The sequence below is a fragment of the Egretta garzetta genome, unplaced genomic scaffold, assembly GCF_000687185.1.
Source record: "Egretta garzetta isolate BGI_Z169 unplaced genomic scaffold, ASM68718v1 scaffold194, whole genome shotgun sequence".
Lineage (NCBI taxonomy): Eukaryota > Metazoa > Chordata > Aves > Pelecaniformes > Ardeidae > Egretta > Egretta garzetta.
In genome coordinates, this window is record NW_009259486.1 from 6605 (window position 1) to 29299 (window position 22695).

At 46.6% G+C, this 22695-nt stretch overlaps 1 protein-coding gene across 1 annotated transcript; it reads left to right on the forward strand.

The window, feature by feature from the left end:
• The first annotated feature begins 405 nt into the window (after positions 1-405).
• LOC104124845 (transcriptional activator GLI3-like) lies at positions 406-11605 on the forward strand. Its single transcript, XM_009637220.2, is given in 7 exon segments — positions 406-444; positions 891-1040; positions 1641-1805; positions 4311-4601; positions 7891-8218; positions 9391-10527; positions 10530-11605. Coding segments are annotated over 7 exon segments (3186 nt in total).
• The last annotated feature ends 11090 nt before the right edge of the window (positions 11606-22695 follow it).

The window sequence follows — 22695 nt, forward strand, 5'->3', positions numbered from 1 at the left end:
GCAAAAAAATTCAAACAGTTAAACCTTGAAAAAACAAACCAATCTTGAGGCTGGCCCCGATTCATCTGCCCGTTTCTTCTCAGAGACACAACCAGCAAGAATTAAATCCATATTTAAATACTCTGCTGAACTGGATCTTAGTGAAGGGAACAGAGCAAGCTACTTTTCTGGAACAGTAAAAGGTACATGGCTCCAGCCTGTATCCATCTGGATACACTCAGGCAGATGACACCGACCACAGCAAGACACGTGCATGCGTGTCAACAGGCCAGGGGCAGGTATCGCTCCCAGAGACTTCCAGGCAGAGCCGTACTTGGCAATGGCAAAAACTGGCTTGATGGATGCTTCTGTGCTCAGAGTTTTTAGTTACTGCAGCGTGTAGGGTTTTATTTCTGATGCCGCAACATGTACACTAACCCAATACCTTTACCGAAAGAAAATATGGTGAGTTGAAAGTTTTGGTGGAAAAGTGCTTTAGCAGTTCTGTTGATTTTTCAGGTTGGAGAACATGTTTTTAAAGGCCCGATTTTGTAAACCTAGTTTGTCTTGAGTGGCGCTTAAGTAAGGCTTCCCTGATCCGGGAGAGCATTACTCAGCGTGAGTCACGCAAATGTTGCCATGCATGAGATTATCCAGGGTCCATTTAACAGCCCGTATCCCTGAACCCTGATCCAAAGCCTGTTGACGTCAGTAGAAACAAATTCATGGGCCTTAGTGGGCTTCAGTGAGATCTAGAATTTGAACCCCGTGATCGCGTTGGAGCACAGACAATCTTCTTACTGCAGGATCCTGGTTCACACCTGAGCCTCTGGTGCCATTCCAATGCGAAGCTACAGCAATGACGATGTTGCATTTCTTGTTAAGCTGTAATCTCTCTTCTACCCGAACAGCATATAAACAACGACCATATACACGGTGAGAAGAAAGAGTTTGTGTGCCGATGGCTGGACTGTTCCCGGGAGCAGAAACCATTCAAAGCCCAGTATATGCTGGTGGTCCACATGAGGAGACATACAGGGGAAAAGCCACACAAATGCACTGTGAGTAAAGGGGGCTGAGCTCCAGGCTCGGACGGGGGAGCTGGGACTCTGCAGGGAGCAGGACGGCGCAGATGCTGCATTCCCTGATCTCTTGTCTGTCGGACATTTGTTGGAGAGGAGACTACCATGTATGCTTCATTATCCAGCTCGCCCAGGTGACAAGAGCTTTAGGAGAGGGGATTCACTGGATAATTTGGCCCACTTCCTCAAGTTTAAAGTTCAAAGAAGCCCCAAAAGGCATTATTAAACAGGGCTCAGTGTGCTTAATTATTTAAAGGCACTTTCTCTTACAGAGCTACATCTGGGTGTCATTGCTGGCCACCAGTCTCGTAATGACTTTGCAATGGATTTCTGTCTTAGATGAAGTATACAAATTCTGTGCTCTCCTGTGGGAGAAGATTTGCATAATGCTGGAAGCATTTTAACTTGAGCTGTGATGGGGTTTGCCTGGATAAAATTAAAATCCAACAAATCAAAACAAAATTACATTGAGCAAGGTTATGAAGGCTTGGAAAGTTTCTGAACTTTTATAGGTCAGCTTTTACCGTTGCCTGCAAGTCCAAAGATTAAAATTAATCCAGGCTTACTTCTTGTCTGCAGTTTGAAGGTTGTACAAAGGCCTACTCCAGGCTAGAAAACTTGAAAACGCACTTGAGATCTCACACTGGAGAGAAACCATATGTGTGTGAACACGAAGGCTGCAACAAAGCTTTCTCCAATGCGTCCGACAGGGCCAAGCACCAAAATAGGACTCATTCCAATGAGGTAAGTAAGCATAGCTTCAAAAAAATAATCAAATCCGTAGTCGAACAGACGTACAATGTGATCATAGCAATTTGTTACAGAGGACAGGCACTGAAACCCTCAGCAGCCTGAAAAGAATAAGTTCTAGGTGGGCCTTACGAGCACAGTCTTTCTGGTGGCCTATGGACCTAAAGAGGCTGTGGGTCATTTTATTAAGTGTAGGAGAGGTTTGAAGGAGGGGTCTAATGGAAACAGGTGTGTTAACCAGGGACAGATCGGAGCTGGAGTGGCTCATCCAGCGCCCGGAGCACATCCCTGGCTTGGGCATCCTTTCTGGCTGCTGCGGGAGTGTCCAGGGCTTGGAAAATGTGGGTTGCACTGGAAGTTCTGAGTTACGCCTTTTCCTTCTTTCCTGGGCTATTTCACTCTTCTGTCTATCCTGAACAGACCCCACAGAGCAGCGACGCAGTGGAGGGGATTTGATCTTTCTCTAGCAAACCAGCCGTGGCAGTCACAGCCCCCTCCCAAACTGTCCGTGTAACAGCTCTTTATTACCATGTGTCTCCTGTTACTGCTGCCCCCTCTTGCAGGAGTCACGCCATATTCATGCCTTCTCCCTGTTTTATTGCCCCATTTCAGGTTACACAGGGAGTCACATCATCTCCTGGGGGAGCCCTGTCTCTCTCCTTTTTGACCTGTCTAGCCTAAAGCCAAAAATACTGGAAGGGCAGGACAGCCCAGCAGGCCGTGTGGTTTGGACACCATAGCAGGTGTATACATTTCCACATGGCTTGTATCCTTCTCTGTCGATCAGGTCTGTCGCAGGCACTCACTGGGGCTGGCAGAATCTCCTGGGAGCACGTTCATCTTCTTCCAGTCCCCTGGTCCCTGCAGCATCTCTTGACTCACAAGGGAAGCAGAGAGCATTGCACATCTCTTGAGTTCGCTCTCAGCAGCCCAACAACTGCACTGAAGCCCAGCAGCAGTTCTGTGAATTGTCACCAAGGTAGAAAGAAGTTCACCAAAGTCTCGCCAGTAGCTGACTGAGCTTTTGTTTCATTCACTGTCTGAACTAATCTGTTTATTGCCCAGCTGATGAGTAAGATCCTCACAGACTTGCTGACATGACCTGGACTCCCTGTTGTTTTAAGATCAGGATTTCATGTCTAACAGGAGGTCACCAAAAAAAACCTCCTCCTGTGCATCATTTCTGGTAGTTGCAGCAGCAAAGTCAAATGAGAAATTTCCTTCACCATTATGTTCCAATGAAGCGGGCTAATACTCTTAGGCAGTGTATACTGATGTAGTGCCGAGAATACTATGGAAAGCACAGACCCAATTCAGCATGTCCTCGCAGTGCCACTTTGGTTTTTAAGTAGCTAACCCACAGACAGATTTAAAAGCAGCTGAGATATCTTGATAGAGATCTGGCCTATACATATGCAGGAAAGAGGTAATTGATTTGTACTTCCATAGCATCATGGGAAAGCCTGCCTCAGAAAGCAGAGCAATAACTTCCAATTGCTCACAACTGACATTTTTGCTCCTGTTCAAGTCAAGGGGATTTTTTTTCCAGCTGATGTCAGTGGAAGCAGGCTTAGGCCTCAGGTAGCCATTAGGAACCTGCATTTGTCAAAGGCTCCGCAGTGCCATGTGTAAGCAGACAGAGAACCCCTTTGAGAAACTCTGCATGAGGATCTTTTTTTTTCTTTTCTTTTCTTGAGGACTAGTACAAGTAGGACTTAAAAATAGTAGTTTCTTGGAAACAATTCCATAATAAAAGTGAGTGAATGATACTTTGTTTCCCGAGGCAATTGAACTGTTTAGGAAGGGCTCAACTTTTCCTTTCTAATCGTCTCATGATACAAGAACAAAGAGTCTTCATGAAATTATTAGACAGTAAATTTGTTTTGTTCTGCATTGATTAGTGAAACTAGAGAAATTCACAGATGAAGGCAGGTGCTTTTAAAGAAAATGAGTGATTAGTTATGCTAGTAGCAGTGATAGTAGTGGTGCATATATTGTTGCAACATGAAAATGCTTACGGAACGGAATCCTGTCCTTTGACATTATTCTGGTGATCTGAAATTCTTCCTCAGATAATCCTGTCTGAACCTGTGTCCCAACATGATTTGAAGGGGGTTGTTTGCCTCTGGATGTCAAGGAGTAGGTACTGGGCATACTAGAAACAGGATATCGCACTGCTGAGGGCAGTGGACAGGACAGAAAATTAGGCCAGCCTTCATAAATTGCCACAGCTCTGTTGACTCTGCTGCTATGAGAAGTCAAAGCTGTGCTGGTTCATATCATGAGAGGCTCTGCCCTCTGTAAACTGGGCAGCATTAATGGGTACCTTTAAAACCAAGGGAATTAATAGGTTTAACAAGGTGCAGTCACTCTAGAGACCATAAATTAGATAACAAATTCACTGTGAAAGCGTATAACTGTAACACCAGCTGTGCTCCAAGGAACTCCTCAGGAGTCCCACATGGAATTAAATATAATTTGTTTCTCCTGGCTTGGCAGAAACCATATGTTTGCAAGATACCAGGCTGCACAAAGCGCTACACAGACCCCAGTTCTCTCCGGAAACACGTGAAGACTGTGCATGGCCCGGAGGCACACGTCACCAAGAAGCAGCGGGGAGATATCCACCCAAGGCCTCCGCCACCGAGAGACCCAGGCAGCCACTCTCAGACCCGGTCACCAGGCCATCAGACTCAGGGTGCAATTGGTGAGCAGAAGGACCTCAGCAACACTACCTCAAAGCGTGAAGAATGCCTCCAAGTGAAAGCGGTCAAGTCAGAAAAACCAATGGTATGCAATACACCGTGCCGCTCCCTTTGTCCTTTTTCTTCTCGCGAGCGGTTAATAATCCCTTTGTGAAATGCTCAAGCCCATAAGCTCTAGCTCACAAGGTTAGGTTTTGTGAGATTTTCTTTTTAGTTTACATTGTAAAATGTTTTTAAAGCCTAAGAAATAGCAAATAAAAAGGTTACGTCTAATCTGTACAATATGCAGAAAGCGCAACGTTGGCAACTCTCACAATAATTGTTTCTCTTAGAGCTCCATCTTTTGGAAGCAGCATATTATGAGAAGATCAGAGCTTTCATTTTTAAAAAGGCGTTTTTTTCCACTCTCCTGTTTACAGACGCAAGTTAGAGAATGTGAATCCTACAGACTCAAAACCAGAATGTGGAAAAAAAAACATGTCTAAAAAACTGATATTATGATATTGGTGATGATAATTTTTTGAGAACCTGGAGAAACAATCAGATTTTAGGGCCTTGAGGTTGTCGGGTCAACTGAAGCAGGATAAATTGACTTTCTTAAACAGCAGGAGATCTTTTGATAACATTTGATCTCTATTGCGATGTGACCTCTTATGTTAATCTGATACTTAATTTAACTTGACCAAGTTAACCTAATTCCAATTTAACTAAATTGAGCTGAATTAAGAGTCTCTGCAGGTCTTTTCACTGGTTTACTTTAATGTATTGCATTAAACCATTAGAGCCTTGGACATTGAAAGGACCTTATTCCATTTTTTTACATGCTATCTTAAATAAATAAGTTTTTTTCGTTTCCCTGCGTCTCCTGTGCCATCCACCCTCTCCACAAGGGTTAAAACTAGCAAAGGCAGTCACTCCATCCCTTTCCACATCTGGGTCTACAACTCGTCTGGACCCAACCCTTGGGGAGTGCAAATATGAGCCCTCCAAATTCTGCTCATATTGTTAATCATGCTGCAATTCAATGTGATTACTCATTGAAATACGAGTTACTGCTATACTGTGCCTAAGGCTTATGCCCAAATTGTGGAGTGTTAATCCTGAATTCAGAAACTTCCAAGGGCTGCACCCGCGGAAGACTAAAGGAGGTGCTCTCCCATCTTTGGTAATAACTACCTTAGATTACAAAGGAACAAAACCCGTTGCCCTCTTCCTTAGCTAGGTACATCTGTAGCATTATTGAGGCACGTTGAGCTTAGATGGTTTTAACATCAGTAAAGTTTGCAGGAGAGAGGTATTAATGCTGATTGCTTACATAATATTAAATATTTCTCACTGAAAAATATCTTCTAAAACCAATTCTGCATTTCCTGCTTTTCATTGCTTGTGTGAATTAAGATATATTTTCTGTTTTTCAACTAATCCAATGTCTTTTCTGTCTAATGCTCTTAAATGTCTTGTTCTAACTTCCTAAGGACAGTGGGTAATAAGGTGAGGGCATTTTAACTTTTCTGCTGTTTTTCTTATTGCAACATTATGTCTTTATTTTAGCCTTCTGCCTGTTGTCCATGCTGTTTTTCTTATTGCAACATTATTTATGTCTTTATTTTAGCCTTCTGCCTGTTGTCCAATCATTCCGTTATTTAGTAATGTGCAATCCATCAAACTCATTCCCAAATGTAATGTGCTGTGAGCATTTTGCAACACTTGACATGTGAAAAATCTGGCTTATGTTGGTGAAATGTCTCATAAATGTCTTTGTACCTTTCCCTCTAGATGAGACATCCATTTTTTTATGTATTGCACATCTGGAAATGTATGTTCCCCATAATACAGTTCTCACTTCTGTGATCTTGACACGTGGCTACAAGAACAGGCTTCTGACCCTTAGTACTCTTCTTCCATGTGTCCAGAAGCACAAACTCTCTTCTGTGTAATAATGGTTATTTCTATTCTTGTCACCAAATCTGCCATGGCCAGGACTTGGAAATGAACATGCTCAGTGTGGCCTCATAAATTCTAAGTATCATTGTTCAAGTTAGAAATAATAGAATAGTTACTGCATCTTAATGGAATCCTCAGGGGCATATGAAGCTATAGTATTGCCGTGAATCTCTGTCTTCATTCACTGATGGCAGGAGTGAGAGCCGTCACTGCTGCCTCGGAGATTCTAGCCAGCATTTGTCAGTAAAATGTGGAAAAAACAGCATCCAGGCTGGCAGGAGAAAACAATAAATAAATAAATAAATAAATAAATAAATAAATAAATAAATAAAAAACAAACAAGAAAAACCCCAAAAGTTAAATACTTACAGGAAACTGTTCTTGGGAGCAAAATGATACTGCATGCCTCACGGATTTGTGATCACACTGATGAAACCTACATTAACGTCCAGAGACTTCTGTTTGTCTTGCTGTTTTGTTTGTCAGTCTATCTGTCTGAGTGTTTCAGTTTGTCAGAGAAATTTTCCCATTCTTTTACGAGAACTTTATGAGTATAAAAAATTAATCAAGCCGGCGTTTCCCCACAGCAAGAATTTTTCTAGAGCAGCAGGGAACACTGCCTGTTAAGAAAGAAGAAGCTATTGCGGTGGTTTACATCCCTGTAGATTAGCGAGCTGTACTGTGTACTGTTCTTAAATTTAAATTCTTAAATTCTAATGAAACAAAGGATTTGATTCAGTAGGTCATCATCTTCTTGATTCAGGGCAGAGATGGTGTAAGTTAGAGAGTGCTGCTAGGGTCACGGGACGCTGATAATATGATACAGTATTTTTGCACTGATGCTTTGTCCCTTTTTTATTACACGCCAGCATTTCAGGCCAACCACTGCTTGTAACAATGAGCCTTAAGCTTGGAAAATACTTACATTCTTTAGCCACAAGTCTAATTAAAAAACCCCAAATTCCAGTGTTGTTGGAGTCTTGTTTGTTTGTTTGCTTGCTGCAAACCTAGCAGGGTAAATTAGACCTCGTAACATGGCTGCCTTCTGATTTGGTTATTGACCCGCAGTTTCAATTGGGAGCAGCGCATACCCAAAACAGAGCATCCACACGTACATGCTCACAAATGACATGAAGTGATAGAAGCAGTTATGGGAATAACAAATAAATGTCTCATGTAGATATAATGTGTACTATCAGCAAGATATTAAAGTGGGTTTTAATCTTGAGTTTTGCAACGGCACTCATTGCAGTTAAAATCAATATTCTAGAAAGCCTCTTAATGAACGATGACCATCATCTTGTAATGCTAGGCTTATCTTTATATTTGATTTCCTTCGGCTCCCTTTAGACTCACATTTGCTGCAAGTGCTTTGCTAACGTTATTTGCTTAAGCCTCACATTCTTTTCTTCCTTACTTCACTCCAACAGACATCTCAGCCAAGCCCTGGTGGTCAGTCTACATGCAGCAGCGAACAGTCCCCCATCAGCAACTATTCCAACAATGGGATCGAGCTTACTCTGACCGGTGGCGGTAGTGTAGGAGACCTCAGTGTCATCGATGAAACCCCAATCATGGACTCTACCATTTCCACAGCCACCACAGCACTTGGCTTACAGGCCAGGAGGAATATGACAGGGACCAAATGGATGGAGCAAGTGAAATTAGAAAGGTTGAAACAAGTTAATGGAATGCTTCCAAGACTGAACCCCGTTCCACCTTCCAAAGCCACAACCTTGCCGCCTCTCATAGGAAATGGTGAGATACACGTAACGGGAGTGGTAATGCTTTTTGTCCTTAAATTCGTTGCTTGCAATCAGAATCTTGCAACCCTTGCAAAACAGTAGTGCAGCTTATGAAACTCGGCAGCTATGAGAATGGTTCGTAAATTGATCACTTTTTGTTTATCCCCTCATTACAAGCCCTACTACCTGAGAGAAGTCAGATAGTCCCATGCTTTACAGAACGGGGGCCAGCAGGGGAACTGTGCATCACATTTGAAATATTCCCTACAGCTAAAGGTTTGGACCCAAGATTATCATAATCCTGTCTTGTTTTGAGGCAAGGCAGATGAAATAAATACCTGCCAGTTTATTGTGTGGAAGTCTTCCAGATGAGGCCTTAACAAGGCACCTTTTGCGTAGTTTTGTTGGGCTGCCCTTTAAATAAACTGTTTCCACACATACAAGTAATCATATCTACAAATACTGCTGCCACAAAGGGCAGATGCCCGTGAATGTGGGAGCAAGGCAAGACTGAACCCTGAAGACCTATAGTTGTTTTCATACAAGGAGCTGCTCATTGCCAAAATGTACATCCCTGCTGCCTCTGCATTGCCCACAACATGCCCGTAGGTTTCTGCACTCCACCCAGCAGCGACAGCCCAGGTTTTCTGAAACCCGTTCAGTCAAAAGGAACTATGTAAATTAAGAAATTTATTCTGTTTACTTAAAAACAAAACAAAACAAGGAAGCCAGAAAAGATGTTTTGCAGTTGTTAGGACTTATTTCAAGAATATTTCAAGAAGTCTTAGGAATGACCCTGAATAGCCTCCAGTTTGTATATTTTGCCATTCCACGCAAATGCCTGCTCAATTATATTTTGCCTATAAAAAGCTCACTTACGAATGTGTCCTTCTGGCACATCAGTCAGCATAGCTGCACTGCAGACCAGAGCTGATGACAGGCTGTGGCTATGGTCTGTAAATTTTGTGCTGGGATTCACACTGAAATGTTACCCTTGAGTCTCTGAATTAGCTTTTAACCTAAGGACACAGTTTTTATCCCTACTTCTTTCAATAAAGAGCACTGCTGCGGTTTGCTGTGATGATGCAGGCTTTTCCTCTATACTCCCCTTCCTTCTTTACTGGGTGTTTTCTGTACCAGTTTCTGGGTGATGCCTGTTTGTTTAACTGTGAATTTTACCTCCAGGTACCCAGTCGAACAGCAGCTGCAGTGTAGGAGGATCCATGACCATTCTGCCAAACAAGAATGAACTTTCAAGTACGGACATCACTGTGTTGAACATGCTGAACAGGAGGGACAGCAATACTAGCACAATCAGTTCAGCCTACTTGAGCAGCCGCAGGTCTTCTGGAATCTCACCTTGCTTCTCCAGCCGGAGGTCCAGCGATGCCTCCCAGGTGGAGGGACGACCACAGAACGTGAGTGTTGCAGACTCCTATGACCCCATCTCGACGGATGCCTCCCGGCGCTCCAGTGAAGCGAGCCAGTGTGACGACCTGCCAAGTCTTCTCAGCCTCACCCCGGCCCAGCAATACAGGCTGAAAGCGAAATACGCAGCAGCTACTGGTGGACCCCCACCAACTCCACTGCCTAACATGGAGAGGATGAGCCTCAAAACAAGGATGGCACTCTTGGGTGACTGCAGGGAGTCCGGAGTATCTCCACTGCCTCCAGTGAATGCCCCCCGAAGATGTAGTGACGGTGGGGCAAATGGTTACAGCAGGAGGCATTTTCTGCCTCATGATGCTCTAGGAAACGGGACGAGGAGAGCCAGCGATCCAGTAAGAATGGCCTCCGACAACCTTTCTGTCCCTAGAGTCCAGCGTTTCAACAGTCTTAATAGCTTTAACCCTCCTGCTTTGCCTCCATCCATGGAAAAGCGCAACCTTATTCTTCAGAACTATACCCGTTCTGAGGGTGGCGTCTTCCGTGGCTTCAGCTCCCCCTGTCCTCCGAGCATCAGCGAGAACGTCGCCCTAGAGGCTGCTACGATGGAAACGGGTGGCAGTCTGAATGATGAGGATCTCCTGCCAGATGACGTGGTTCAGTATCTGAATTCCCAGAACCAGGGCATGTACGATCACTTGTTGAACAATGTCCTAGACAGTAACAAAATGCATCACAGCTCAGTGTTAGGAAACAACAACCCCAGCAACTTTGACCAAGCCCCTCCACCGAGCAGTCAGCAGGCAGGCTCTGAAGCAAACAAGAGCGACTTGCCCATTCAGTGGAATGAAGTAAGCTCAGGAAGTTCTGACTTATCTCCTTCGAAACTGAAGTGCAGTCAGCGCTCGGCGGTGCAGCAGACTCGGGCCTTCGGGCTGTGGAAAACAACGGTTCCTACGGTTTACAGCAAAACACGGTTCTTGGCGGCGGAGCCAGTAATTCTTTCAGCGTGCAGCCCAATAAGCCTTACAGTGAAAGCATCAGCAGGCAAGCAATGATGTCTGGGGTGATGGGCAATGCCTGTGGCGTGGCAGTTCAAGGGCAGAAGCTGAGAAGCAGCAACATGCCAGTGAGTGGGAACCAGCAAAATTTTGGCCATCCCATGGCATCCAGCGACCAAGCCACTGGTATGGCAAATGGGATGCAGAACAGGAATATGATGGAACAGGAATATTTGCAAAACCAGACAGTCGGAGATGGTGTTCATTACCAGGCAGTCAATCAATCCAGTCAAATGATGCTAGGGCAGGTTAGTCCTACCTCACAAAGCAGCCTGTATCAAGGGCCACAGAGTTGTCCACCGGTGTCTCACACCATTGGTAGCCAGCCTTCAGGTTTGTCAGTGGCCAAAAGTTACCAGCCGTGCTCCAATTACAGCGGCAACAGGAGGCAAAACATGTTGAGAAACAACCTGGCACAACAGCAAGGACACATAAGTGATGGCAACCAGACGTACAGGGTAAACGCCATTAAGATGGAGATGCAAGGTCAATCACAGCAGTTCTGCTCTAACGTGCAGAATTACTCTGGTCAGTTGTATGACCAAACCACGGGCTTTAGCCATCAAGCTATGAAAACAGGTTCTTTCTTTGGCTCAGAAGCTAACTGCCTGCTGCAGGGGACTGCGACTGCAAACTCATCCGAGCTTCTTTCCCCGGGGGCTAACCAAGTGTCGAGCACAGTTGACAGCATTGACAGCAACAGCCTAGAGGGTGTGCAGATCGATTTCGATGCTATCATAGATGATGGGGACCATGTCAGCTTAATTTCAGGAGCCCTGAGCCCAAGTATCATTCAGAATCTCTCCCGCAATTCCTCACGCCTCACCACTCCCCGAGCGTCTCTTACATTCCCAGCTATGCCCGTAAGCACAACCAACATGGCGATTGGGGACATGAGCTCTTTGTTGACCTCACTTGCAGAAGAAAGCAAGTTTCTTGCTGTTATGCAATAGACATGAAAAAAAAAAACAAAAACAACAAAGCTTAGGAGATAACAGATGAAAAAAAAGACTCATATTTTTTAGTTGTGTATGTATTTTAGCAATCTCATCTCACCTAAATGGGATGTGTTTCAAGTATATTCCTTTTATGGAATAAGGACTCTGAAAACCCTAAAGTGTTCTAGGGAGAAACTGTCTTCCATTTCAGTTTTGAATCAGTATTGCTACACCCATCCCCCCCCCTCTCTCTTTTTTCTCTCTCTGCCCCCCTTTTTGAATGTCTGTATGCTTCCTTTTTCTTTTTTTTTAATTGTAAACCAATGTAAACGTGTGAAGTGCATGTTTTTGTTTTGTTTTGGGTTTTGGTTTTTTTTTTTTAAAGAAATGAAATGACTTTGCAATTTTCTGTTACTCAAAGGAAACTAGACCTTGTAAAACTGTTGCAATTTTTCCCCCTAAACATATAGGCACAAAATAAGCAGGCACAATATAAAGTGAGCATACAGTGATGAAACCCTCTCTGGATGCATTGGATACATCGCACTGAGGTGGACAACCAGTTTAGCAATGCACTGCCATGGTACCCCTAGGCTGTAGTTTCCAAGTCATGGAGCACAAGAGATTAGGAGGTTCAAGCAATCAAGAAATGTAAAACCATCAGCCCTTTGATCCCTAGCAAATGTTTAAGGTTTTTGTAAACACAAACAGAGATAGATGTCACTGCCTTGCAATAATAGTACTGAGATTGTGTCACGTTTAATCCATTTCAGAGGAAGGAGGGGACCAGAAAGCTATTCTTAGTCCAATTCTCTGTTGCAGTATTTGGTATTCTGTTTTTCAGCCTTTCTTAAATGACTGGATAGTTAAATTATGTGCATGTTTGGTGATTTGGGTAGTCTATAATCCCGTCATTGCATACCACAGTTGTGGAGAGACGATCAGGGTCTAATGGAGTATTTCATACAATGAAATAACAAAATTGCAGTATTCCATACTGGCAACTTTTTTTTTTTTTTTTTTAATGCGAATAGTTGAGATGTAATTTGCTGAGCCACTGGTTCTTACTCGCAGTAACAATTCCTTTGCCGGGAGAACTGTCTTGTACATCCCTTTTAGTGCATACACCGTTGTGGAGGGATCGTATGTTTTAAAATAAGTAAATGCCCATTGACATAACATGCAGTTACGGCTTCAAAAGCATCATGGTCATAGCATGTAAAACAAGTAGAAAATGAATGGCCCAGTTCTCAGACTAGCCAAATAAATCGAAGTGATTGCAAGGAATCTGATAAGCTGAAACGTTTTTCCCCTGTATCCAGGATTTAGAAAATTAAGAAATACAAACTGCCATTAAAAATAGCAAAGAAACAAGAGGAACAAGTATGTCTGGTAACTAATCAAAACTCAGAAAGACGAACCCAACCTCCCTCTCTCTTGGTGCCACCAACATTGCATTTCATTTCAAAGCAAACAAGCGGGTCAATGCCCAGGCTCAGTTACACCAGCAAAAATTGGAGCTAACACTCTGTGGTTGTGAAGCTACTCGCTGGTAGAGGAGAATGGCTCTTGCTCCGTAAGAGCTTTTTGCTGCGCTGGGCTCCGTGCCTGCGCCCCTGAGCACACAGTGCTCCTGGGTAAACGAGTTGGGGTGGAGAGCCGTTACAAGAGCAAGGCTTAAGCTCACCCACTCCTAGAAGCTGCATGCAAGTCCAGCCCTTGCAGACTTCTCCGTTAAATCCCAATAGTACAGTGCTGCTACGGGATGTAAATGGTGCTGGCACTTACAGTCATGGATTTGGTGTCTGTAAGGAGCTGGCGTTAGACGTACAGTGAGAAAGGGGAGCGTGGTCAGTTTTGGAAGAGTTTAGCCCAGTCAAAATTAGGAATAGCACCAGAAGGTTATTTTTATAGGCTAAAAGGCCAAAGCACTCGGGGGTTTTTTACTGTAAAAAAAGGTGAAATACCAGCTGATTCAGGGCATGGCATTTGAGGAATGTGTAGGAATACAACTCAGTGAAACCGTCAGATAACATTGATCTATTAACAGCTGTCAGAATCGGAGGAAGAAGCTGTAAATCAGTAGGAAAACATCATAGGAATCCAGTGCTGGGGCCATATTTGGGCTTATCGCAGCACGTACCAAGTGATTCGCACTGTGAGCTGGAATGTCAGAAATCAAGACAAATGTAAATATCCTACAGCTTTTATTGTCATCCAGCTCCTGTCTTTCTCTGTAGCTTTAGCAAGCATTGCTTCCTTCCTCTGTCTCATGCATGCATATTCCCCCGTCCTGCTCTTTGCCGTTTGCTGGTTCCCCTCCCGCCCTCCCTGCCCATGACCAACCCTCAGCCCTCCTGCGGTGGTCCCCGGGCTGCATGGGGAATCGGGCACGGCTCACCATGGTGAGTAGTTGGTTTGCTAGTGCAACGTGGCAGAGCTTCTCCCTGTTTCCCTCTCATCACCCAGAGGCAGCCTTGTAGAGACCCGCTGCCCATACACAGCCCTTGCCCCTGCCCTGCTGCCGGGGCGAGGAGGGATGCCGCTGGCCAGGCAGCTCACCCAGGGAGGAGGGATGCTTCGGTGTCCACGCTGTGCATTGCAGGGCTACGCTACAGCTGACGGCCCTGCTGAGAAACATCAGCGTATGCTGGAGGAAAGGCTGTACTGGACGTGTTTCAGATGGTTCTCAGTAACCAATAGCTGGCTATTTATTAAGCCATCAAATACATGTTTATAAACAATTTCAACAGGGAGACTTATGACCAACTTGGGAGTAGCTGGCTTGGGAGAGAAGCCTTTTATCGCTATAGAGCCAATACATTAAAAAATAAAAACAAAACTATTTTTTTAAACTCAATGTTTCAGTTTATAATTGTATTTGCTGGTCCAGTTGAAGCTGGGAAGCTACTAGCAGATGTGATCCATCAGACCTTAGAAGGAGCCATTCATATTGCTGAAGGCTAAAAGGGACTGTTTGAGTAGCTAATTTGCCTTTCTGGATTTGACAAACCTTTGTCACTCACTTATGCTGTCTTGGGCCAACAGTGGATCTCAGCCAAAGCTACATGCTCCAGAAAGGCATCCCATTTTGATTTGGCAAAGTCAGAGAACCAGAGACTCCACCATGTCCCCAGGGAGTTCATGCAAATCGTGTATTGTTTTCACCATTAAGCAGACGTACTGCTTATGTTCATGTGTAATTTTTCAGCTTTTAGTATCTTCTCTTGTTTTTCTGGCTTATGCTGAAGAGCCTGTTTTGGACCTTGTGAGGGTAGCAATACATCATAGCCCAGGTATCTTGGGGATTGGATTTGTTTTCATAAAGTAGACTGGGCTTTCTGAGCACAGCACCGTTAGGCTGGACACCAGCTTTCATGTGTTGACCTCCTCCTCAATGTGTGGTAGTCCAGGAAAAGTCCCACCATCATTGCTCACACGTTTACTGGCACCCCTCTACTCTGGCTCTTCCAGTTACAGAGCCAAAGCTTGCTTTTGTGCACATCAGTTAGCATGGCCATATCAATTGGAAACTCACCACTCACCCTAGAGTATTGGAAAATGCAAAACAATATTGTGGATTTCCTATTTTTAAAGCATTGCAGCCTGAGTCTAAATCACCTTTTCTTCTAATGGCTCTGTGGGGTCTTCCAGATATGTTACTGTTGGCCATGGGCACATCTGCCTCGCTCAGCCTGCATCTTTCTCCAGGCAGTTTTACTTTCCACGAAGTGGGAGTTACCAGGGTGCATTCATCAATCAGGTACACCGGGGTGGAGGAAAGGTGTTTCTGCAGAGTAGTCAGTGGGCTTCCAGAGGGGGTTTGCTGGTGAGTACAATGGCCCCGTACCTCCGCATGGCAGATGATCTTAGTCTCTCCTTGGAGAATGGCCCCCAGTGGTACGTGCATTAAGATGCTGGTTCACTCACTCGCTTCCAGCCATTGCTTCCCCCCTCAGCCCTCGATGAAATGGCCGGTCGGCTCGCCCACGCCTGTTGCGCAATGGCTCGTCCTTCTGAACAGCAGTGTTTATATTCTCGCAATGTATGTGCCTTATTTTGTGTTGACCCTGTAAAAGAGAGGGACCAAGATATGTTGCCAAATTTTCCTGATGAGGCTGTACTCGCCATTCAGCTCATAGCACATACCACTGTTAATAGTGTCTGAAACGTCTTGTAAACCTCTGGTATTCACGTGTTATTGTCCTTGGATTGGTGGAATGTCTCCTATGGAACAGTTACTGTTGTCAGTCCTGCAGATGTGTAAGATAAAAATGTGTTCTTTTTTTTGTTTTTCACTTTTTTTTTAGTTTTTTTTATAAAGCTTGTAATCCTTTTTTTAAAAAAAAAAAAAGAAAATGTGTAAATACATTTATGTACGGTAGGAATAGTGTTCGGCTGTAACGGGCCTTAGTGGTCTTCATTTGATAAACCCGCAGTTATGATCTGATGTTTCTCAAGCCTTAGGTTGATCTGAAGGGTCTGTAGCACTGTGTACATATAAACTGTACTTCTGCTTTCAGAACCACTTAGCTCTTTTGTAACAAAGAAAAAAAATTGTTTCTTACAATGTCAATAAAAACACAAAAGCCTTTGTACTTAAGTTCTTAGCTTTCAGCTTTTTAAAATATCTCCTTGGGGGAGGGAGGGATTTTTTCACTGGGCTGGAGAGCCTGGCTGCAATCAGCGCGTGTTTCGCTGCCGCTCAGAGTCGCTTGCTTTTCTGTTTCTGCTTCCCAGCCTATTGCTTCATTTCATTCACGTTTTAAAAACCGACGGGGTCACTACACCGGGCGTTTACCTTCCCTTTAAAGAAGAATGGCAGGGGGGGTGCCAGGTGGGGAAATAAATGGAACTGCAGTATCACAGAGGTAGAATGTTTGAAAGGAGGGGAGAAACTGAACTGGTTAACTGCTGCAAGAGCAGTCGGTGCAGAGGTTACCAGAGGTCTGGGCTGTTCTATGGGGGCTGCGTTTTCATCCCTCGCTCACCGAGGGTCTCTTGCAGAGGCTTGGCCACCCCCAAAGAAGCACAGGAAGGGGGAAGAGGAGCTCCTCAGGCTGGGTTAGTCTGTAGGTGTCCACTCTGGTGGGTTATTCCATGGTCTGCAGGACAACTAGATGTACTCTTCTACAAAGATGGGGGTTTGGACATAGTGAGTGTTGCTGTTGAGCATGGCAGTCAGGTGGGTGATGGCAAGTTAGTTGGGGCCAATGGTATAAAAGAAGTTGTAGCACTGCTTAGGTTTAAGGTGACTGAGCCATTTTCATTTCAAGAGCTTTTGTTTTAATTGCTTGTACCTCCGCAAGACCCACACCACTCGTTGGTGCTCAGCATCTGTCTTACTCCTTCCTCAGCCAAAATGGTTGAGCCATTTCCAAGGCCAAGGCAAGTAACCTGACATTGGGTTTTGCTTATGTTAACGTCTTTTTTTTTTTTTTTTTTTTTTTGGTCACCCTTCAGCCCTTGTTAAACTTTTGTCATTTAACACAGAGCTTAAGGTTTGGGAGGGATGAAGGGTGGAAGGGAGAGGTGTAGCTTGCCCAGCTGAGAAGCCCATAAGGCCAGAGGAGAGGCCTGGGAACGGTCTGGTAGGGGACCCTGCATCAGGACAGGATGCTTGGTGGTGGTCATACTGCCTTATCTCACATGCTGCAACCCAAAATCTTCCCAGAGCCTGGCAGTGCTCCAGCATCAGCTCCTGGGGGGGGTGGCTTCCTCTACCAACAGGAGGTCAGAGGTGGGGATGGGATGAACCTCAGACAAGGACACAAGGGAGCAGTGGGGAAACCATCAGGCCTGTGGGATTGGGTGGGGGGAGGGGGTTGTCAGCAGCAGGATCCATGCTGAGCACGTCCTTCAGGGGCTTAGAGGTGAATGCAGCCCCTTGCTGCTAGTGGGAGACAAGGGACTCCCAGCTTTTAAACACTAACACAGTAAAGACACACGCCTGCATGCATGGGTGTGCAGAGCATCACGCTGAACAAGCACCAGCAGCCTTGCACGCCTGCTGCAATAAGGGACGCCATGCACCTGGACTGCCCACCCCTCTCCGTGCTCCATGGTATCACACCACTACCTTTAACCATCCTCACGCCTGCTCATTATTAAGTTCTCTTATCTCCTCCACCAGCTGGATCTACATCAGGATGATTGCCAAGAGGGCAGGAGATGCCATGGGGACCCCTCCCCGTTCATGACCATGGCTGTTTGCTTTGTTGAGGGTGCAGATGAAGATGCTGCCGGGTGGTGCGAGGTCAGGGACAGGGTTTCCAGTGGTGAGCACCACCAGGGGAAGGGCTGGGGCCGCAGGGCATTTTTTCTGGCCTCCAGCCTGACTTGGGATCAGGCCAACAAGGAGCTGCGTGTGCGAAGCTGCAGCTGGGGGCAGGAGGACCTGTATTTCTACATGATAAAATAATGCCAAGTCCTCAGGAAAACAAGAAATAGCAGGGCAGTCATGGTTTGTATCGTCCAAAATGAGCGGATGCTGTTGACCTTTAGTCTGTGCTTTAGTGCCAAGGCTGTAAATTAATTAACCGAATTCATTGAATTGGTTTCTTACTTCAGAGGGGCACATACCCAAGAGAACTGCAGTTTGCAAAGCCTGAAAAAAATACAACAGCAGACATACAGCACCGATCAGCGAGGCAGGAAAAAAAACCACCCCTCACCCCTCCCACTATCCTAAACAGGTGATGTGATATTAATACACACAAACACCAAAGGGCAAGGCAAAAATCACCAGTAACACTGAGGCCAGACCTGCCGGAGTCGGGGATGAAGCAGGGGAGCGGCGGGGGGGGGGGCGGGGGGGGGGGGCCAGGGTGCTGGTGGAGTTACTGGGCTGGCTGGGTGTACGTGGTGGCCCAGTGCCATTTTTTCTTTTCCTTTCCCAATTTTTGCGGGCTCAACTGTGCAATCTTCATACTGCTTTTTTCAAAGGGGTGTAATGGGAAGGCGACAGCTTGTTCTCTACAGGCTGAAACACAAGCTAATTGTTGTAAGAACATGGCTTTGTTACATGATTAGTGCAATGGGAGCCCTTAGGCACCACTTCCCAGTACAAACAACTGATATTAATAACTCATGCTAAAATTGCCTGCTATTTAATAACCTGGGCCTCTTTCCACCCTGAGAAACACAAAACCACTTTGTGTTTCCACCCCTCAGGTTCCCACTGTCTCCTCCTGTTTTTCCCTCACTGGCTTCACACTGGCCCAGTGCATTTCCCAGGCAAAAAGGAGTGGGTTTGGGCAAGGAAGAAGGAAGAACCGATGCTGGTGTTTGTTTAACGGGAATCCCTGCACCCCATGCCTGCCTGCACGTGTACCTCCTTGCCTGCCCCGCCTCACCTCCCCGGCAGGGTACAGCCCCTGCATCTGATGCAAGGTTGCATGTAGCTGCCATGTCTTGCAATCTCGGTCCCCTGTTCCACCCGTGTCCTGAGGACGGAGCGACCTATTTCATGTCTCGCCGGGGAAGCAGCCGCCTTCCCTCCGAGCTGCCCCAGCTGGCTGAGACGTGATAGACCAAGGCTGTTACTCATGGGTGGGAGGCCCATGTGAGTCACGCTTCCCTTCACAGCCACGCGTGGGGCGGCTGCAGCAGGAGAGCGGGGAGCAAGCAGGCTGGACTGCATCTCCCCGCCCGGCTCGGCGCGGCCAAGCGCGGCGGCGGTGGCACAGTTGGGCCCAGGCGGGAGCAAGAAGCAGTGGGTAGATCAGATGGCGATGAACCATAAACGGGATCGTTTCCCAGGGGCTGGCTGAGCTGCTCCAGCCTTTGCCAGCAGCACTAGGATGGCTGTCAGGTCTGCGAGGCGGTCTCTAAGCCACCCTGCTCTACAGAAAAACATTACTAATGTTCCCACGACCAGAGCAAGACAGAAGAGACAAATAACTTGGACAGCAACATGAAACAGTGGCAAAAATCTGGAAGACAGAGGAGGAGGAGAGAAAAAAAGCAAGAGGAGGATGGAAAGCTCTATAATGACTGAAAAGAATCCCAGATGGATACAAACTGATAAAAGGCCAGAGACAGAAATAGTAGCACTAATTAGGCGAGCTGAACAACCCCACTCCTGCTGTACCTGAGCTGTACCTGAGCATCCTGCTGTACCTGAGCATCCTCCACTGCCCTCAGACCCCTGGCGCTGCCAGCCCCATACTGGCGAGGGGGAGTGGGAGCAGGGAGCTGCTCAGACCTGGATACACAGAAGCATTTAAGTTACTGCAGAAATTCTTAGTGAAAACCCCAAAGTAGAGGCAGCTATAGGGCTGGGCTGAGAAAGAGTTGTGCTTCCAGGCAGCATCCTCTGCGGGAGGACCGTGGGAAATGTGGGTGCTTCCCCCTTCCTGAGCATCCATCCTGCTGCACCTTTGCTGCTGGAAGACTTCCCATTTCCACGATGTGAGTGGCCAGCCCTCCCAAGCTGTAGGAAGTTTGCCTATCTTTCCTTGGGGCAATTTTTCTTTGAAGACCTACAGCACATCCCTCAGTGCCAAAGGGTCATGACAATGTTTTCACTGGCTAAATTCTTTATCCGCCTAAAAGGCTGTTGCTGGGAAAGGGCTGATATGTCTCATTCCTGGCATTGCTGACCACTTCAGCCCCCACCCAACCTGGTCTCCATCGATTTCAGTAAACCCCTCCGAATTTGGCTGTGGGAATCCACAGCCACGGCATTGCCAGAATATGGCTTTTGGGCCAGAGCTTGAAAGAGGAAAAAAAAAATAAAATGGGCAGAGGCATCCCTATCCCCAATAGTCCTGCTGCAGAAGCTGAACTTGAGCTGTCACCAAAGGGTTACAGAGGTAAAAGAGAGCTAAAAAAGACCAGCTCATACCTTGCGTGAAAGCAGTGATCCGGCACTGAACCCTCAGACTTGTGGAGCTCAGCGGCAAACAGGTACCTCTCAGCAGCTCCCCAAGAGACGTGGCTGCACCTCGGGCTCTCGCTTGCCTGAGCTGGAAGCCTCATCACCTGCACTGTCCCCCTCGCATTCATCACTACCTGGTGGCACAGCATCGGCAGGAGGAGGCCGCAGTGCCCACAGTGGGGCTGGGACAGGAGAAGAGGGAGGTCTGCACGGCTGCAGCATGTGGCAGGCTGTACCACAACGCCTGTGGGGATGGGGGCTGGTTTCCCCCCACCAACAGTAAAGGTCAAGCTCTCCCCTGCAGGGAGAAGCAGTGTGGGTGGTCCCTGGGGCTGCCCACTCCTCTTCACATCAGCCTTGGAGCAGGCAGGCTCCTGGGGCTCATCCAGGGTGCTCCTTTGGGCACTGTTATTGGGGACGCACCATGCCACACTTGTATCTTTTATTGCTAAACTCAAAGAATTCGTCTCAGTGTGGTGTCCCAGCCCCTGCCCACCACATGGCCCCACTGCAGGCTGGCACAGCTCCTACACCTGCCCCCTGCCCAGCCCTTTCCTTGCCATGGATGCCTCTCCCTGCCCTTTCCTTCTCTTCTCAAGGCTGGGCTGTGGCATAGGGGAAAACCAAAAATATTGCATGCTATTTTTTCCTCTCCTTGGCTGATCCCTTGGAGATTGCTGCTGTTTTCCCCCAGATGCAGAAAATGCTTGAAGCTGTGCAAAGGCTAGCCACACAGTTAGGGAGGCAGCAATGCCTGCCTTAGCTCTGTGGAGTGCAGTCTTGAACCACTATAGCACTTCTTACTTACCTTCATGCCCTGACACAGCTTGGGTTGCAATCGGCTCCTCGCTTCAGCTCTGGCTGGCATGGACAGATAGAAAGTACCTGGCTCCAGTTTAGCTGGAGCGTCAGCAGAGAAAGAGAGGCCAGCAAAATGCAATAGGCAATCTTCCTCTGCCCAGCAACCTCTCTGCTGATGCTGAAGCTAGGGCCTCTTCTGAGATGTGAGATGTCCTCTTTGACAGGGTTCTGCGATCGCAGTCTTTGCATCTTGTGTTCGGAACATGGCTGGGGTCTGGGGTTGCCTGCTGCAGGCTCCGCTCTGCCCTTAGCAGCTCCCATAGTTTCAGCAGCTTGTGTGCAAACCCGCTCTGCCAAGCTTCACTTAGAAGCACTGGTGCAAGTGGCCCCATTTTGAGAAAGCCCAGGGGATTACAGAATTCCCTTGGGCTTTTCATTGTGGAGGAGCTGCTGGTCACAAACAAAATCTACAGTCCTGAAGCAAGTAGTAAAGGCTTTGATTTATCCAGTTAAATATGAACACTGCTGAGCTTGATCCTCTTCTCTTTGTGCATGTTCTCAAACGCAGTATTTTTCTTCAGGCTCTTTCCTCCTGTCCTACACCAGGTGATGAGTTTTATGTCAACATTCTCCTGAAAACTTTGGGGTTTCCATCAGTTTTGGATGTAAATTTCTTTCCTTTAAAAGAGACACAAATGGGCACATGGAAGTCAGCCCATGCCTGGCTGGCCTTGTGCTAAATTTAAAAATGGAGAGTTAAAAACTCAAAACCCCAAATGCTGTTCCCAGTGTGCCCTAGATAGCGGCATTGCTTAGATTTGCTGGTGCCACTGTGGTGTGTTTGCTGAGCATCAGTATTTGGTCAAAGCCTTTTTGCTGGTAAATGCTGGTCCACTGCAATGAAAACATCAGATTTAGAGGAAGAAAAACAAAGGAAAATGGCAGCATTTGGTCATTTTGGAGCCACCACATGCACTCAGCAAAAATGGGGCCAGCCCAGTTTCAAACTAGGGGCATCCTTGAGGGCTGCAGGCAGCTGTGCTCCAGGGCCAGCTCTCCCTTCTCTGCTCAGGGACCATTTCATGATTTTTGCAATACAGGAGGGCTCCAAAAAGCACATAAAAGCACAACTGAGGCCCTTGAGAGGTGAGCACCACAGCTGCCTCACCACTGCTGGTGCTGGTGTAGCTGCACCTCAGCTCTTGGCTTTCAGGTCCTCCCCCAAGGAGCGCAGCCGGGGCAGGGAGCTGACCCGTGTCAACCTGCTCCCGGGGCTGGAAACCCCCGGCTCCATCTCGTGTCAGAGGAGGAACGAAAGGAAAACCTTCCTGCAAGGCAACCAAATGGCAAAAGTGAAACGATGAGCCACTTGCCTCCCAGGAAACTCCCCCAGCCGCCACGTGCAGCCCCGTCCCTGTGACTG